Source organism: Cuculus canorus, chromosome 12 (assembly GCF_017976375.1).
Source record: "Cuculus canorus isolate bCucCan1 chromosome 12, bCucCan1.pri, whole genome shotgun sequence".
Classification (NCBI taxonomy): domain Eukaryota; kingdom Metazoa; phylum Chordata; class Aves; order Cuculiformes; family Cuculidae; genus Cuculus; species Cuculus canorus.
In genome coordinates this window covers 17258722-17277987 of record NC_071412.1, presented here as the reverse complement: position 1 = coordinate 17277987, position 19266 = coordinate 17258722, and the positions used below count along the sequence as shown (strand labels likewise).

Genomic DNA, 19266 nt, shown 5'->3' with positions numbered 1-19266 from the left:
GGAAATGCAGATGATGGGAGCAGGGAAAGAAAGGCTTGAAGAAGAAGCAAATGTTAGAAGAGGTTGGAGAAAACGCCCCCCTAATCGTTAAGTGCTGCTTGTAAATTATTCATTGCCTATTAAGAGAGGCGCAAATCTATTCAGTGAGAGGGCAGAAGGGTAGGAAAACACAGTTAGGCTGAACCCAGAGCAAACCTCAGCCTAAAGTCATCAAAAATCACCCCCAAACCTTGGCAAGGCCAAGGTGGAGTTTAATGTCCTGGCACAAACCTGCACGGAGGCTTTTTTACCTCTGTGTGACCGGGGAAAAGTTATCCCATCTCCCATAATATTCCTTATCGCTTTGTTTTCCTCGCTCTCCCCACTTTTTAATGAAGGCATTAATGAGCAGATCCGGAGCAGGACCTCATAAGCCGCAGGGTAGGGATGGGGGATCCAGGTTTGATCAGCCGGAGTGGAGTGGAAAGAAGTGACAGCACTGTGATCAGCCGAGAGGTCCCCCCCAGACCCCGCTGCCAGGGTGAGGGGCTGTCATATCCCCGCTCCCTCTCGCACACACGCTCCATTAGTAGGGTGTCAGCCCTGATTCCCGGGGCTGTCAGGAGATGGGTTTGCCAGGGCTTTCCAAGCAAATCCCCCGTGTTGCGATGCAAGCGGAGTGAAAATAATTTGCGCTTTAGGGGGAAGAAAAAAGCAAAAGAAAGAAAACGGCTGTCAAAGATTGAGGTGGGGGGAAATAATAATCTTACCAGTAAAACTTTCCAGCATTTTTAGCCAGAAAAAGGGCAGGCCAGGGTGTGCCCAAGGCTTGTGCAAACCTTTTCTGGCCTCACCATCTCCAGTCATCCTCCTGGAAGCATCCTTCAAACCACTTCCCACCCTCCCTCACTTTATTGACACAGGGATGCTCTTGTGAGGATGCAGTGAGCTGGATTTGAGGCAGCTCGTGGCCTTGGTGCAAGCAAGTAGCAAAACCAGGAGTGAAAACACACCACACAGCCCATGAGGTGATGCCAGAGCTGGATCCTGTGCAGGTATGAAGGGTGTTGGGGTTTCTCTGGAGCCCCAGGGCCATTTGGTCCACCAATTTTGGACCTCACATCCTCATCGCGTTTAAGCTGTGCCACGGTACCTGCCTCTGCACACCTCATTACAGGTTTCTATTAGGCTGGGAATAAAGCAGCCGCTGTGGCCGTGGAAAAGGAAGCAATAAAGCTCAGTGGATTGGAGGAATTAAAACAGCTGGAGGAAAAAAAAAATAGCTTTTCTGTATTTTTATGGTTGTTATTTTATTGCTAATTTTCTTCCTGCTTTGCAGCCTGAATCACAGGGAGAGGGGCTGAGTTGAAGGTGAGGTTTGGGCAGCCACTGACAAGGAAACAACTGGTCCTTTGGGTGGCACTGGGCCTCTCCACCTTCCCTCCCAGCTATTTAATAAGCAGAATTGGGGTTTAACGACCTGTTATTTTTAAAGCCAGATGGCTTAAAGTACAGGAAGATATTAGGACCATGAAGGTTGTGTTTGAATTCATCCAAGGGCTCCATTTATCAACACAAAAGGTTGAAGGAGGAGCGCAGCTGCCTTTTTTTTTTCCTGGAGCCAAAAGGTATGAGCTGGGGGTGCCTGGGGTTTCCAACATAATGCAGCAGTAATAGGAGAGAATTCGCTAAATGGATTTGGGATTGAGCAATTAGATCGAATCTGGTGCACCCAGACTGCTCCGGTGAGTTCTGCCCCCAGCAACGTGATGGGATGCTGTCCCCGCTGCATGCCCTGTGCCACCCCAAACAGCTGGAGACAAGGGATGGAAAGGTACAATACAAGAAATTATTGCTACAACCAGGCTATGGATAAACCCCACGGCTCCCAGCAATGTATGATTCGGAAAAGGGATTAAAATTCTGGATTTATGCCCATTTGTCACTGTTAGGAGGCACGGTGCACACCTTCACAGCAGCTGGTGGGGTGATGCTGCAGCCTGGGTGTTGGTGTGGCATCACCGGCTGCTCTCAAGGCTTCTTACCTGGCTATGAAAGGGGTGCACGGGGGCTGCCCGCAGCTCTTCACCCCTCTTGAGGGTGCAGGTGATGGCAGGGTCCAGGCTGGGAAGGGCATCACTGCCAGAGGGGGTCAGGAATGCTGCTGGTCTCTGCGGAGGGAGAGGCAATGGTCTGTAGGATAGAGGGATGCAGGGACAGTGGAAAGGAGGGGGCACCTGGCCTAATTTCCTCCCACTGCTTAACCCCTGTCTCACCATCCGTGTCCCCTGTCCCACTATCCATATCACCAATATGCCACCAGGACCTGGTGCGATGGGAAAGAGCTGGGTTGACCACATCCATCCTATCTTTGCAAGGTGCAAGGGGAGTTTTGGGCAGAGAGAGCATCTCTGGGGTGAACCGGTGCTGGACCAACAAGATGAAGGAGGAGGAGGAGGAGGCAGTCCTTTATACTGAAGCCTGTATTGATGGAAATAGCAGGTCTGTGCCCACCTCAGCCCATCTCTCCCATTCCCCAGGTGGGCAGGAGTTGGTACCCAGGCCCTGCGGGTGCAAAGGGATGCTTAAAGCCACTTCTCTGTCCAATGCTGCCCCTGGGTTTGGTGCCTGCTGGGTGAGGCACCTCCAGCTCCCCAGCAGCTCCTGCCAGACCCCTGCCAGATGCTGCCGGCAGCAGTAATGTGATTTCCCTGCTCCTCATTTCCCGCACCCGGCTCTGTCCGCCCTGCTCTCCTCCTGCTAGCCTGGCTTTTATAGACTCCCCTCTAATCCAGTTAGAAGGGGAAGTCGGATCTAATGGAATAAATGATGGAGTCCACAAACTCCTCGCTACTGCCTGCAATGGCAAAGGCATGGATAGGGACCCTTGCTCCATTCCAGTCACCCCAGCTCCCAGTATTGGGGCAGGTTTGGGTGATGGGAATGCTTGCATTGAGGCACAGCACCCACCCATCTCACCACCTGAGAGATGGTGACTGTGAGCTGGGAAGTCCTTGATTTGCCTCCCCGCCTCACAGATGCTGTCTTTGCTTTGCGGACAGAGCAATCAGGCTGGACGCCCTCTCCAAATTGACTGAGGGGATGGGCAGCGGCAAAGTGGCCTTCGCTGGGTATTACTCCGTGCCTACGCCTGGCCTCGCCTCGTTAGTGTGGTTAATGAAGGCAGCGAGCATTCATCCCTCTGCAGCAGGGGGTATGATGAGGTGTCCGGGGACCTCTCTGTGCTCTTCCCCATCGCTGCCTCATTGACACCATCAGCATCATCATCCCCTGTGCCGCTGCATTTCATTACGCCGCCGGCCCTGACGTCAACAGAGCTCCTCCAGCATCAAAGCTGGGGTAAAGATGCCGCCCGCCCCACCGCTCTCCCCCCTCCCTGGGGGAACAGCATCATGTAAAATGCAACAGTTTAGGCTTTGCCTGCAATTACTGAGGCCGGCGTTACAGCTGCTGCCCGCCATGCTGGAGCGATGGCCAGCCCGGCCCCCGCCACCATTGCCCACCGGAGAGCTGCTCGCCGGAGCGCACGTGCTCTTAATTCAATTAGCACTGCCCTGAACGCTCCCTTGGGATCAGCAGGCGGAAACCAACAAATTCTCCTTAACAAAGACGTTCCCTGCTCTTTTTTCCCCCTGTTCCTAGCTGGTTCAGCTCTCCCCGGCTAAGGATGCTCCTAGCTGGCAGAGATGCTGTAATGCCTCTTGTAATCTGCCCTGCGATAAGGGGAATGGGGGATGTGTTTGATGGACAGGCGTCAATCAAGAGCTGGCAAGAAAGATCTCAGCTGTGCTGAAATTCCCCGGTGCGTTTGAACCCTCAGTGCATCCGCCCCATCACCAAGAGAAGATGCTCAAGCAGGGAATGGTGAGGCTTCCCCAGACCAAGCCTTTCACCACCTGCGATATGATTTGGGAATAAAAAAAATCCAATTTTGGCATTTGTGGAGGGCAAACTTGGCCAGACAGGCTGAAACAATGGGAAACACATAGTGATTCCCCCTTTGCCAACCAATCGTAAACCCATTTTGTTGTGATTCCCTGTTTCCCAACCAATTATAAACCCTTTTTTTTTGTGATTCTTCCTTTGCCAACCAATTGTAAACCCATTTTTTGTGCCAGCTTAAAAGGGATCTGGATGCAGGGCTGGCACAGTGACAATTTACACCCTGGTGCTGTGACAATTTACTCCAGGCACCGATCTGCTTCTGGTTTTAAATGGCAGCAATTACATAAATTAAGGCTGTTTAAGCAATGATACAGCCAGCCTGTTGATTTTTTTTCCCCCTTGCCTGGAAAAACACATCACTTTTCAGTTTTTTCAGAGGCTGCCACCACGTGCCAGCACATCCCCAGACCCCGTCTCAGGTGACACGACCAAGGGTGCTCAGCAAAGCAAGTGGCAGAGGCTCGTGGTGACCCCGAAGGTCCCAAGCGCTGAATTAATGGGCTGAGCAAGGTGGGGTTGTGCCAAAACAAAGCATAAACCAGGGCTGGTTAATAAACAGGGGCAATGAATAAATCCCTTAGGAATAAAGATGCCTTCAGCATACATTTTCCAGCCCTTGGATGAGGCTCAGCGCCCTCCACGCACATCCTGCTGACCCAGAACATGGATTTGCCACTAGCTGCTGCGTGGTCAAACTCATCTTTCCTCACTGAGACATCAAATTTGGGGTGGAAAAAGAAGAATGAAGGAGCCCTGCCTTGAGTCACGAGCCGGTACGGAGGTGGATGAAGCCGGCTACAAGTTTTCCTTCTGCAACAGTTTTTCAGTGACAGCCGGTAATTTGCTAAAATGCCAGCGTTTTGCTGAAGTCTTTGATTTCTTTGTCTCCTTGATATGATCAAAGTCTTTTGTTCTTGTTCGGGGCTCGAAAGAGAGAGCAGAGGAATGAAGGCGTGGGAGAAAGGGTTGGGTGGGGGCAAACTCTGGGGTCTCAGTGCTTTTACAGAGGGGTGCAGCCCAGCGTTGCCCTTTCCCTTGGATATCACGACTCCTGTTTGCTCATCCCTGGTGTTGGGGCTCTTGGCTTTTAATAAAACAGGCTCCAGACCCTTTCCCCATGGCTATTACAAATGTAGCAGGGTTTTGAGACCCTGCAGAAATACCGCGGGCATGAGTCCTGTTTATAGGGAGCCCCTTATCCCTGGAAAACTATGGCACTAAGGACATTTTTCCAGCATGGAGGGTCGATGTGAGCATCCAAAGCCAATCTCAGGAGCATCAGGACCTCTGGTAGGAGTTGGTAAAACCATCGAAGAGCAGCTGGGATTTACACCCGATTCCAAGTGTGCCGGGGAGTGCAGATGGCCCAGGGTTTATTTAGCTGCTGTTTGTCATAAAAAGCCCAACCAATCTAGGTTATGCATTTTCAGCTCCCTGTGTTAAAATATAAAACACTAAGAAAAGAAACGGGAGCTCGGTGAGCCTGTGCTCCTTTGCCATCTGGCTGGGGAGAGCTGTGGGGAGAGAGTACAGGGCAAAAGAGGCAGGAATGCTGGGGTTCCTTGCACCCCAAGGATCAGCAGAGATGCCGGGGCTCCTCACTCCCTGGTGGTGGACAGGGGTGCCGGAGCTCCTCACAGCCTGAGGACAACCCTGGTATGAAGGCTGCCCCAGTGCCTTGCCAGGTCCATTCAGATCCTCTATGGATTGTCTTTGCCTCTTGGTTCCCATTTCGCCACTTCTTGCAGTCCCAAAGCCAAGCTCAGGACCAACCCATGAGCTGAGGACTTGGAAATCCAGCCTTCAAGCATCCCTTGAAGCCTGGGGCTGCCTGAAGTGGGAGAGGAGAGGCTCTGCCTCTGCAGCTGCGGCAGCTCGCCTGTTAGCTGGGCAGCGTTTTTAGGGTGCTGAGGATCACAGCCAGCCACCTGGGGCATCTTCCTCAGAAAATCCGAACCTCCAGGCAAGACACAAAGCCCTCTTCAAAGCCAGGAAGAGCCAAACCTGCCCTCACCCTGCTCGGCAGCAGCTCACTCATTGATTTGCATCGCTCCGAGTCCGTCTGCCCAGGCTGCCGCTGGATGAATTAACGAGACGTGGAGCCCAAGGCTGGCTCTGGCTCTCCTGTTTTTTGTTTCCACTCCCAGCTCTTACATATATTAAGGGAGGCAGGGCTGGAGGGGGGGAAAGGGAGAGGTTCGGGAAGAGGAGAAAAAAAAAATTACAGCTCCCAGATCAAAACAATAATCAGCTAAATGAATTCCGCAGCATTTTCCCGCATGACTGCGAGTGATAATTTAGTGCAGCAGCCAGCTGGAAGCAAAAGGATTAATTCTGCACTTAGTGACACCCATGTGAATAATTCATCACACGCAGACCTCTTTTTGCTGACCCCCCCGGGCAACCACTCCAAAGACCCCCACCAGCCGGTCCTCGGCCCGCTGTGGCTTCCCTGGGGATGGGGGGGGGGGTCGCCTTCTCCAGCGAGGCATCCAGACCTGTCCCAAATTCACTTTATGAATACATTTTTTTTGCAGATGGGAGTGGAATCTGGTGGTCCCAGTAATTAGATTGGTCAAGCTGGCAGCCGCATCCTGACCCGCCCAAGGTCTGTTTCTGGAGCCAAGGGCAAGCAGGGTTCCCCCTTCCCCAGGATCAAAAGCCACCAAATTCCCTCTCTGCTGTGACATCTTTGGGGACCACAAATGGTGAGGGATGAAGACAGCAGGACATTTGTCACCGCGGTTAACCAGCCTGGCCCTTCTCCACATGGAGACAGTGAACAGCTTGTCCCAAACACTCTGCCTGTGCCCTGCCTGTCCCTCTGCCAGGATTGGATGAGATGGATACACGAGGACAAGAATGATGCTTGATTTTTCCAGCTGCTTGGTGGGGCAATCCAGAGCCCTGAGACAAGAGGCACAAGGGGAGATCATGGAACAGATCCTCCTAGAAGCTCTGCTAAAGCACATGGAAGACAGGGAGGTGATTAATGGCAGCCAGCATGGCTTCACCAGGGGCAAATACTGTCTGACCAACTCAGTGGCTTTCTATGATGGGGTAACCGCAGCAGTGGACATGGGTAAACCAACAGATGGGATCTATCTAGACTTCTGTAAAGCCTTTGACATGGTCCACCACAACATCCTTCTCCCCAGTTTGGAGAGATATGGATTTGATGGGTGGACAGCACCGTGGATAAGAAACTGTTTGTGTGGTTGTATTCAGTGAGTAGTGGTCAACGGCTCCAAGTCCAGATGGAGATCTGTGACAAGTGGTGTCCCTCAGGGGTCCGTACTGGGACCGGTGCTGTTCAATATCTTCATCAACGGTACTGACAGCGAGATTGAGTGCACCCTCAGCGAGTCTGCAGATGACACCAAGCTGAGTGGTGTAGCTGTCACACCAGAAGGATGGGATGTCACCCGGAGGGACCTGGACAGACGGGACAATTGGGCCTCTGAGAACCTCATGAGGTTCAACAAGGCCAAGTATAAGGTCCTGCACCTGGGTCGGGGCAACCCTCGTTTTCAGTACACGATGGGGGATGATATGATTGAGAGCAGTCCTGCAGAGAAGGACTTGGAGGTGCTGGTCGATGAGAAGCTCGACATGAGCCGGCAACGTGCACTCACAGCCCAGAAGGCCAACTGTGTTCTGGGCTGCATCAAAAGAAGTGTGTCCAGCAGGGCAAGGAGGGGGTTCTGCCCCTCTATTCCTCTCTTGTGAGACCTCACCTGGAATACTGTGTCCAGTTCTGGAATCCTCAACATAAGAAGGATATGGAGCTGTTGGAACAGGTCCAGAGGAGGACTACAAGGATTATCAGAGGGCTGGAGCACTTTCCCTATGAGGACGGGCTGAGAGAGTTGGGCCTGTTCAGCCTGGAGAAGAGAAGGCTCAGAAGAGATCTTATAGTGACCTTCCAGTACCTGAAGGGGCTACAGGAAAGCTGGGGAGGGACTGTTCACAAAGGATTGTGGTGATAGAATGAGGGGGAGCGGGTATAAACTGGAGAGAGGCAGATTTAGACTGGACATTAGGAAGAATTTCTTCACCACGAGAGTGGTGAGGCCCTGGCCCAGGTTGCCCAGGGAAGCTGTGGCTGCCCCATCCCTGGAAGTGTTCAAGGCCAGGTTGGATGGAGCCTTGGGCAGCCTGATTTAGTGGGATGTCCCTGCTCACGGCAGAGGGGTTGGGACTAGATCATCTTTAAGGTACCTTCCAACCCAGACTATTCTATGATTCTATGATAAAACCCAGATCCAGCCCAGCTGATCTCTGTCTGAGGCGTTTGGAAAGAAGGTGGCAATTCTAAAGAGCCTTTTTCTTCTCTCCCTCCATCCTCATCTCTCCCTGCCTCCAGGGTCACCATTCCCAGCATCTCACCTCTGACTGAAGGAGTTTCAGGCAGAGCCCCACAGTCGGGATGGCCCCAGACGTAGTTTTGAGGTCCGTGCCCTGGGGAGGCAGAGGAAGAGTCACAACCTGTGCTGCCCTCTGCGTTTCTGCCAGAGCTCTGGTGGCTTTGGCATCACCCAGGTTGCCATCCAGGGACCCAGGGCTGCGGTTTGGAGCAGGGATCCCTTCTTCCCATGGGATGCTCTGGAACTCTACACCAGGCTGCCCACCCGGAGGCAGAGATCTCTCCCAACTATGGCATCAGCTATAAGTACCATCACCCATACATACCATCACCCACAGGTACCATCATCCATAGGTACCATCACTGTGCCACCCTGCCCCTGTATCCCCCAGCTCACCTGCACAGCAAGGTTGTCCACACGCATCCCACCATCCTGTGCCACCAGCTCCCGGAACACACGGCTTGTGAGGGGCAGCACTGAGTATCCCACAGGAAGGAGGGTGCCTGGAGCATTCCATACCGGAGAAGGGACAAGAGAAACTGGCTGAGGACATGGCAGCCCAGGACCTGAGCCCAGTCAAACTCATGGATGAAGGAGAGCATCCCAGTGGGGTTCCCAGACTCACTGGCTTTGTGTGGATAATACTCAATCACCAAGGCAGTGTCTTCGGAGAAGATGGTGGCTACATCTCGGCCTTGAAAGAGGAAGGAGGTGTCCCAGGTTGGCTGTTCTGGCGGCCCGGCAGGTCGAGACATCTTAGGAGACAACAGGAAAATTATCCTCCAGCTACCTTCTCTCTCTAGAGATAAATAAGCAGAGAAAAAGGAAGGGGAAGGACAGGTGGAGGTAAAGAAAAGAACAACCTGAGCAGCAACATCACCTTTCTGGCTCAAAAGCAACCCAGCTGCCTTTTTTTGAATCCCAGTTGCTTAAACTGGTTTTCACTGGGCTGTTGAGCTTGGCTACTTTTCTCCAGCTAATCCCTGCCAGCATCTTCTCCCTCGCAGAGCCAAAGGAGAAAAACAGCGCATGGACCAACTACCCCTTGCTTAAAAACATGATGGGAAGAGCCTGGAAGATGAGCTGTGCTGAGTCCAGGGTCAGCTTTTTGATATCTGTTGGGGGCAACCCAATGTTTGCACTTGGGAAAGGAGTTTGCAATGATGTATGGACTCCCAATGCCTGCTTAGTAGGCTTTCGGGTTCCGTATATCATCACAAACTCCTTTCCCAATTGTGAAGTCCAAGTCTTCCAACCGATATCGAACAGTGGGCAACATGATTGTCCCCAGAGCCATGAGCTGTCATTAGAAATGGCATCAGTCCAGCCCCGCCAGCTCTTCAAAGGTCAACCCTAACACTGGCTGCCCGGTACCAAGCAATTATTGACAGCGGCTCCTTTTTAATGCTGTTACTCCATCCCCTCAGCCAGCGTTGCTCAGCGGGGACGAGATGCTGATCGGCTTTTCTGCATCAGCACATTTCTGCTTTGTAGGGGAGGGAAGGCGAGGGGGGGGGGTGTCTCCCTCTGATCACATTTGGAGATGCTAATGGGCATTAGGCACCTCAGAGACCCTCAGAGGTGCATTACCCAGCCCTGGGGGCTGTCAGCAAGGGGAGGGCAGGGTTGGGATGCTTCAGAGCCTGAAAACACCTCCGTGATGGGCTGCATCGGGCAGCACCGTTAGTGCTGGCTCAGCACCCGTCTGGCTCTCTTGGCTGGGAATTTGTCAGGGACTTCCAGCATAAGTGGAGAGGTTTTAGCTGGGATGCAGCTTGCTTTGACTGCAGGGAGCTCAGGCTGTGCCTGTAACTCCTTAGGGAAAACCCACATGGACTGGGGTAGCTCCAACAGCCAGATCTGGCTCAGCACCCTCCAGCCACCCCTCTGCTTTCCCAGTCTGTGTTCCAGCCCACGGGGCTGTTTCGTCACCCTCAGAAAGCCTGATCTGGGGGCAAAATCTCCTGAAGAACACTCAACATCGCCTCCAGTTACTTTTCCTGGTATTGACCTGTATATGGCACTGCGAGATGGTGCCGTTTTAGACTCAGCAGGGAAGGGAAAAGTCAAATGCAGGAGCATATTGTTAATTTGACCCCAACTGTCGGAGGTCCTGAGCCCACAAGGCTGCTCTGACTGGAATAGGGATGGGAGATGATATTCCTGCTTTCCCCCCCCAGATATGAGGGGTTAGGGGGAGCAGGAGTCCTTGCCAGGGCCAGGCTGTCTCCCACCGGCTTGGCAGGACAGATGGATGCTCTGTGCCGAGGCATCAGAGCCGATGCACTGATTTGGGCAGACGTCTTGGCAAAACAACTGCCTCTGCCCAGGGACACCTGGAAGAACACAACAAAGGGGATGGGGAAGAGGAGGAAGGAGACACCTTCATCCTTCGTTGCTAGCCCAGCTCATCTCCCATACAAAGGCTGATTCAAAGGCAGTATCGTTGTCACAAGCAGAGGCAGAGATGGCCAAGCCCACAGCATCTCTCCCACCTTCCCAAGGGATGGGAAAATCCCTTGGTCCTCAAGGCTGCCTGCCTGGAGTATGCAGACCCCAAAAGAGAGCAAGTAAGAAGTTTCAATAAGTGGGTTAAGCTAGAGGATCTCCAAGGTAAAGACCCTGAAAGAAGAATTCATTTAGATGAGGTCCACGCCACAAGAGCTTGAGCTTGGTGCTGGGAGGCCAGATCCAACGTGGCTTTCTGTAGGAGGCACTGCCTGGTGCCCATCCACCCCACACATTTGTCATTGCCACCACTGTGTCCAAATCCATCTGTTTTGGTAAGAAAGGGACTGTTGGCCCAAGGAGAGCATCCAAGGAGAGCAGCCAACACACTTGCAGGTGGCTCTGTGCAGCTCTCTGTTAACTCCTGGCTAGGAAGACCAGGTCTCTGGGACCACCAGCCAGGCAGGGAAGGGTTAACCACCCAGGAACCCAAAACCCCACTAAGTAAGAGGGGTGCAACTGCCCTGCTGAAGGTGAACTCAAGCACTGTTGTCTGTAGACACTGATGGAAACCGACAGGCGAGAGGACACGCTGGGCTGGCAGAATTATCGAATCCGATTAGCCTGCCCAGGAGTTTGCTCGGGGAAAGCCATTAACCTCTGGAACCAGAGCAGCAATGCTCCCTCCTCCCAGCCTTCCCCTAACTTTTCCTCCCACACGTTAGGAGTTCATCCTCCCTGGGAATGTCCTACAAATGGGGAAACTGAGGCAGGAGATGGGGGGGGAAGGGAGCAGATGGGGGTTACACAGCTCCTCAGGGCACCGTGTCCATGCATCCCGGGAGACAGCATCCTCGGCAATGTGAAAAGACAGACAGAGCCATGCGGATGAGGGGAGGAGGAGGAGGCAGCAGCACGCACGCAGGCCAGATGGCGGGGTTTAATCACTTGTCCTCCTGCATTGGGCTCCCACAGCTCCGTGCTGGCTCTGCTACCTGTGCCAAGGCCATGGAACTCGGCTTGGGTTCACTCAACGCTGAGATCCCATGCCTTCATGAGGTTTTGTGTGTGTATTTATCCATATAAATCCAAAAGAAATGCATTTTGGCCATCTTAGAGGAGTCAAATATCCCTCCTCCAGCTGGGAAACTGCGGTCTCGGGGTGCTGCATCCTGGAGTAAAGAAATGGGGGGATAAAGCTGCGGCAAGCGCATGAGGATTTCTTCCCTAATATCTGCTCCAGAGCCACCACGGGCAGCCCATACCCTGAACTTCTTGTCACGGTGGGACTCGGGACTCTGGGGGGGAACCAAAGTGGGTGCAGACCCAGAGCAGGGGCTCTCTGGCACTGCCACCTCAGCCCTCATCTGTAAAGAGCAACCCGGAGAGGTGGAGGCAGGGACAATAAACCAATAATTATTGTGATGAATAGAGCACACAAGTGATTTTTATGGTAATTCCCCATCTTGTGGGTGACCTGGCATCTGGCCGGCCTCCTCTGAGTGATATTTTATGTATGGGCTCCCCAAACTTGTCGATACAGGTCGTTATGCTCTGAGACGATAAGAATTCAGTGCTTGGGGGGGGGAAGGACCAAGACAGAGAAACATGTGCTCTGCTGGTGTTCGGCACCAGCTGGATCCATCGTTTCAGGGTGGGTGGACATCTGCCCTCCCCGTGCTTTCAGCTGGCCCTTTCCAGAAGGTGAACGGATGGAGCAGCTCTGGTTTAGAGGGATGGCAGCTTCATACTGGCTTCTGGCTCAGCTGCCCCATCACACCACCTCCACGCCCCAGAATCCCTCCAGTTCCCTGCTTTTCCCTCCCTGTCAATTTTTGGCAGGGCTCAGGAACAAAAGCGGGGCCCTCCTCCCGCTCGCTCATGATGCCGCGTGCCGAAAGCATATGTTTCCCTGGCAACAGCTATTTTGAAGATGTGCGTTGCTATCTCTCCCGGCGGTACTTGAGTCCCGGGAAGAAGGTCTCTGCCTTTGAGAGGTGGCACTCAAGCCAGAGGTGTGAGCAGAGCAGGGGGAAAATGAAGGATTAAGGCAGGAAGGAGCAGATGCCTGTGAGGTTCTACAGGCAGGGTGAGGAGGACATAGGGACCAGGTCTTTGAAGCTCAAAGCATCGCTTCACCCTTAAAGCTTTTCCCTGTGTGAGGTCCTCAGTTCCCCCGCCGAAGGAGAAAAGCTGATTGGTACCCAGGTGGGATGGATGCGGCTGGACCTGTGCATCCCCTCGGATGCGCTCAACCTCATACCTGTGGGCAGCTGTGGTTGGCAGCTCGGGGGATACTGAAAGCTGCTGCCGGAGGATCCGGGAATGTGATGGTGGTGGGGCTGATGCTGGGACAGGCAATGGGATTCTTTTCCATGCGGTGCCTGAGAGGTGATGGAAAGGGTGAGTGTCAGCACATGCAGGGTTCGTGCCCAGTCCTGGCAAGCCAAGGAAAGGGTGATGACACCAGGGACGCCCAGTTTGTCCCAAGCCCAGCACCCACGACCCACGTCACCAACAATCCCCCGTGGCCATCACTCACTTGTACTCCTGAACATTTGTCACAACTCTGGCCACAGCGACGAGGGCCCCGTGGGGGGCGGCCAAGCGGTTGGACAGCCCCCGCAGTAGCACCTGGAAGGTGAGGAGCCCATGGTGAGAGGTCAGCAAATGCAGGGGCAGGAACAGCATCCACAGCCACCAGAGCAGGAGGCAACATGAAGCAGCATCCTCCCTGAGTTGAGACGCGTTGGTCCATCCTGGACCCTGTAAATCCCCCCTGCCACCTCCTGTCCCCAGGGTCGCTTCTCACCTCCAAGGCCACATAGCTCAATCCATCGCAGCGAGGGATGAAGCTTCCTTTTCGGGTGATGGTGACATGCAGGACTGTCCCCATAGGGTCATTCTTCCTTGGCTGTTTGCAGAGGAGAGGGAACCATGAGAGGAGGAAGGGTCAAGGCTACCAAACGCGGGTGCTGGGTGTGCAGACAGCCCATCGCTGGCAATAAAGCGCCAACTGATAATTAAAGCTCACTGTCCCTCCAAGCCTTCCCGGAAAAGATCAATATAATAAATCCTTCTGCGTTTAAATATTTAATCGCTCCCAATCGCTGTGCAGGGAAGAGAAAACTAATTCCTGCCAGCCAGAGCAAAGGGGAGGCTGATTCGGGGGAAGTATCAAGTGAGTTTGCCAGGTCTCAGCATATAAGGAGCCACCAGCCAAGACCCTAACACTGTTAATATATTGGCACGGAGAAACCCTCACTGAGGGGCTTGGGAAGCTGCTTCTCTCCGGGGCTGGATACCCACCTGCATTAATTAATGCACAGCAACCCCTGTTTAATGAACTCTCTGATGTACAGCCTAGACCTGCATCTCCTTCCCCAGGATGCTGAGGGAAACAGTACTTCCCAGCTTGCAATCCCATCACTTTTCCTCCACGTTTTCCCCACCGGAGATGAAAAAAGCCCAGTACAACGCTCGCCTTGTTCCCACCTCACAAGCCTCTTTGAGCACCTTCTCTGACTTGCCAAATTGAGGTTTCCCACCGGGATTACACCGTTACACAAGGCTCCCTTCACCCACAACCCTCAGCTCCAGCTGGGGTGACAATTGGAGTTATAAGCAGGAATAAGCAGCAGGATGCAGGGGCAGGAGCCGTACCTACCAGCACCAGCCTGCAGTGGTGGAGCTGGAAGGGCTGGAGGTGTCGCACCGGCAGCTGGAAGGTCCCCAATGCCTCCTTGGTGGCTTTGTCTGCCACGGTGAGAGTCAGGACTGGAAGGGAAAGGGTCAGCCATCAGGACAAGCAGGACTGTCTGCAGGGTCTGAGGGAGGGGAGAACAGACGAAGGAAGCTATGGGGAGGGAGTTGGGGAAGGTCTGGGTGACAAAGGAACAGAGGCGATGGGTGAATTGGCTCATTTTCAGCATCCCCTTCCCCTCACAGGTCATGGGGAGTGGGCAGGGGCAGGATTTAACATATCCTATGTTTATATGCTCACACACACACACACGTACACCCCCAAGGAGCCATTGAGAGCACATCCCAGGCATCCCCAAGAAAGCAAAGCCTATGAACAACTGGCACCAATGCAGCTCAGATTCCCATTTAAAAAGCCGGGTTTTCCCACTGATCCACCTAACCCACCTCCCTGGCTGCAGCCCAACCTGCCCGGCTGCTGGGATGCCATCCTGCCCTGAGCCCTCCCTGCCCCAGGGTTAGCCCACAGCCCACGGGTGGGTTTTGCCCTCACGGCACCTGCCCTCTCAGGTTACTCGGTCCCCGTCTGCCCGCCAGCAGGGCAGCGTCACCCCCACCAACACTGGCATTGGCATCCCCTGCTCCTCTCTAGATTTGAAGCAAAGCTGTAATTTAGTTGACAAGCAAGTGTAGGAGCCTTTTATATATATAAAAAAACGGAGCTGATGGAAGGGAAAAAAACGCCCTCTCTTTATGCTGCCATCAAGACTTGGGCTTCCCTTCCCCCAGTTTAATGATTGTACTGAGACTCCTGCCTTAACTCCTGCTTGGCCAACCTGGTGATGCCATGGGCGTGCATGGACCCACTGGGTTTAGCAGCACCAAATTGTGTCCCTAAAATGAAAAGGATGCACTGGGTGAATGCATAGACCACGCTTTCCAGAGCTCAGCAAGTGTTTGATTTATATGGAGATTTGCTCCCAGGTCCTTGTGGAAAGAGCACCAAGGAAAATGGTCGGGGTTCGAGTGGGAGACAAGTGGCTTTCCTGCTGGTTGACAGGGATGATAGATCATGCTTGGCAGCCCCACCAACCGTATTCCTGGACAAGGAAAAGAATCATAGAATCATAGAATCATAGAATCATAGAATCATAGAATGTCCTGAGTTAGGGACCCACAAGGATCATTGAGCCCAGCTCCTGTCCTCCTGCACAGGACAACCCCAACATTCACACAGAATGCTTCTGGAACGCTGTCAGGTTTGGAGCTGTGACTGCTTCGCTGGGGAGCTGTTCCAGTGCTCCACCACCCTCTGGGTGAAGAACGTTTTCCAACCTAATCCTGCCCCGGCACAGCTCCCCGCCATTCCCTCCAGCTCTACCTTTTGTCTTCAGAGAAATCAGCACCTGCTCCTCCTCTTCCCCTGGTGAGGGACCTGTAGCCAGCAATGTGGTCTCCCTCAGCCTCCTCCTCTTTTCCAGGCTGAATAGACCAAGAGACTTCAGCCACTCCTCATACGGTTTCCCCTCTAAACCCTTCACCAACTTCACGGCCTCCTCTGGCCACTCTCTAGCAGCTTTAGGTTCTTTTTATCCTGTGGCACCCAGAACTGCACCCGGTGCTCAAGATGGGGCCACACCAGTGCAGAAGAGAAGGACAATCCCATCCCTCACCTGGCTGGTGATGCTGTGTTGGATGCACCGCAGGACATGGTGTCCCTCTTGGCTGCCGAGGCATCGCTGGCTCATGGTCAACTTGCCATCAACCTGAACCCTTTCCACAGTGCTTCTTTCCAGCATCTCACTACCCCGTCTGTGTGGTCATCCAGGGTTGCCGTGTCCCAGGTGCAACAACCAACACTTGCCCTTGTTAAACTCCATATGGTCGATTGAAATCATATTCCTGGGCAAGAAAAGGTGTGAACTGCACCAGGAAAAGACAGCTCTGGTCTGAACATCTGGGGGCTGAACATCTCCAAACATTGGTGGGATGCTGTGAGGTGGACGAGTGGGGCCAGAGGTCCCATCGGGTCTCCCCACATCTCTCCTGGTACCACCGGAGGCAGGTCCAAAGTACATCAAAAGCTCCTTGATTTTGTTAAGATCAGGGCCTAATGGGATTAGGTGTGATGTGAAGATTGGCTCCCAGATTTGTTTTACAAGGGTCTGATTATAACCAAATCCCCGCCCCTAATGCCACGAGCTTTATTACAGTTACAGACTTAGAAACCTTCTTCTCCCAAGTGACAGGACAAGAGGAAATGGCTTCAACTTGTGCCAGAAGAGGTTTAGATTGGCTATTAGGAGAAATTCCTTTACTGAAAGAGTGGTGAAGCGCTGGCAGAGGCAGTGGTGGAGTTTCCATCCCTGGAGGGGTTCAAAACACATGCGGCTGTGGCACTTCGGGACATGGTTTAGTAGGCACAGGGGTGTTGGGCTGACAAATTGGACTGGATCAGCTTCGAGGTCTTTTCCAACCTTAATGATTCTATGATTCTACGACGTGTGCACAGCCGATACAAGAACTCCAGAACTGAACGCAGGGCTCCAGTTTGGGTCTCACCAGAGCAGAAGGGCAGATTCCCCGCCCTTGCCCTGTTGGTCACTTTTTGGATGCTACCCAGGACACAGTTGGTTTTTTGGGCTGCAAGAGTGTATTTCTGGCTTAGGAAACCCCATGTCCTGGTCCTCAGCAGCCCTGTCCCCATGGTTCTTAGATGCTCTCACCTGCCAAGGATGCATCTTCAGCATCCATTTCCACCGTCATCTCCTCCTCCCAGGTGGGTTCATGGGTGGGAACTGATGATGCATGGGTGGCCTGCACCTCTGGCTGCTGCTCATCCCCTCTGCAGGTCTTACTGGGAGGGAAAGGGAGACAAAACAGGGCGGTTAACTGTGTGAGGAAGGGAAATGTGTGGATAGGGAGCTGTGCCTGGAAGGGAGCTGAGCACAGACCCCTTTTGATGCAGCTCGTAGTGGCCAGCCCACCCTCCCACCACCCCTAACAAAGCTCTGCCCGTGGTCCATGGGGGCTGCACTGAGGGTCCAGAGCTGATTTTCCTCCAGGCTGCTGGATCCTCGCAGGCTCCCAGTGACAGAGTTTGCAGCCCCTTTTATCCAAAAGGCAATTTCAGACCCCAGAGGCTAATTATCCAGCTGTATTCATGAAGGAAAGGACGGGGAGAAGGCTGCTGGGAAAGGAGAGAGAAGATTGAATGTTAACGACCACTGTCATTAAACCTGGCACATAACAAGGCTGAGCAATAATTACAATGGAGCTAACAGCTACGGCCCTGGGTAATTCTTCACATGCGCTGGTGCAGAGGTATCACCATCAGGGTGGTTTTGGGGTTGTTCCTCTCACTTTTATGAATCGATCATCAATGGCTCAGGAGCATGGCTGATGAAATTTATGTCCCCCTCTTTACCTTAGGGGGACTGGCAGACCTTTTAGGAAGTCTCTGCTGACGGGCGAGACACTTAGTGTTGTCCTGGGAGCCCCAAGACCATGGCAGAGTCCCATCACCTGGTGACATGGTGTCCTCAAACTCTCCCCATCCCCAAGCACAGGGTGAAGAAGGACAGTGATGAGACACCCCAGCCCTGTCAATGGATTGCTCTGGATATTAGAATAATAAAGTGTCCAGTGCTGGTTCCTTCAGGAAAGCTCTTGCTGGAGCAGAGCCAATGCAGCTCTCAGGAAGAGGTTACCAGAGCACCATGGCGACTGAGAGCAGACATTGGCACTTCACTTTGCAATCTCCGGAGGAAAGGAGATGAGATAAAGGTCCTTCCAGATGCAGGGTGAGCTTCAGGTACTGGTTGGACCAAGCAGGTTCATCCTAAGCCAGATAGGAGGATACTTCACACTCGCAAGACCTCCATCCCTTCTTGTTGCTGGAGAAACCGGTCTATTAGACCCTCAGCCAAGCTGCATCCATGCCCCACGCTCCTCTTCCACTTCCCGCTTGTCGCCTTCCCCATCAGAGTATACCACCTGCATCCTGCAGCGATGGAGCCAAGCCGGCCGGCTCTGGAAGGTGGGAGTTAGCATCGGGCTGGCACTGCTCTGGAGGGGCTGGATGAAAATCGGCTCTCCAGTAATGAGCTCTGTGGGGGATTGCTCTACCAGCAACGTGCTCAGAGTCCGAATGAAGCCAGACCTGGGCTAGGGGAGTGGGAGGAGGAGGGTGAGAACTGGCTGCCCTGGGCCCCCCTTCATTATAGACTTGCCTAAGGATGAGAGAGCATTCAAAAAGAGCTGTGAAGTGGGGAGGAGGGGAAAAAACAACCCGTAATGATACAACACATGGGGATGTGCTTTAAAATCAAATGAATAGGCCAGGGGCAGCAGGAATGGTGGAAAATGGAGATGGTTTGATGTCTCCTCCTCACCCCCGCCAGCTCCAGATGCACCAGTGGGGCAAGAGATGGGGTCTCCAACAAGCAGACGCTGCAGAGACCGCATGCCTTGGGGCAGGAATGGCCAGAATGGACTAAGAGGTGCTTCTCTGATGCTCCACATCCCTTCTTGCCTGCTCCAGGGCAGGCACTTTACCCTGCTGTGCGGCGATGCACCAGCCACCCACCGCTGCGATAAAACGTAAAGATAAAAGATAAAGACGGCCACCCTCGGGGATTTATTATACATCAACGTCTTGGTGACAGCATCACGCAGCCACTCCGCTGCGTGTGAAACCTGGGGGCCTGGCAAAAGGGCTGGCAGGGCTGTGCCCAGCCCTTGCAAATACTTATTTACCCAGTGTTAGAAGTTATTATCTCTACAGGGTGAGTTATTGCTTGGG

The 19266-nt window shown here is 53.3% G+C and overlaps 1 protein-coding gene across 1 annotated transcript in view; it reads right to left on the bottom strand.

Moving 5' to 3' along the window:
- The window catches only part of CCDC33 (coiled-coil domain containing 33), a 49547-nt gene that overhangs the window by 11985 nt on the left and 18296 nt on the right, over positions 1–19266 (bottom strand). The window contains exons 5-13 of the mRNA XM_054078241.1: positions 17189–17319; positions 14428–14537; positions 13573–13674; positions 13303–13394; positions 13024–13144; positions 8938–9067; positions 8709–8851; positions 8335–8406; positions 2025–2150 (exon numbers count right to left, since the gene is read on the bottom strand). Of these exons, the coding sequence (XP_053934216.1) occupies positions 2025–2150; positions 8335–8406; positions 8709–8851; positions 8938–9067; positions 13024–13144; positions 13303–13394; positions 13573–13674; positions 14428–14537; positions 17189–17319 (1027 nt within the window). The remainder of the gene's footprint in view (positions 1–2024; positions 2151–8334; positions 8407–8708; positions 8852–8937; positions 9068–13023; positions 13145–13302; positions 13395–13572; positions 13675–14427; positions 14538–17188; positions 17320–19266) is intronic.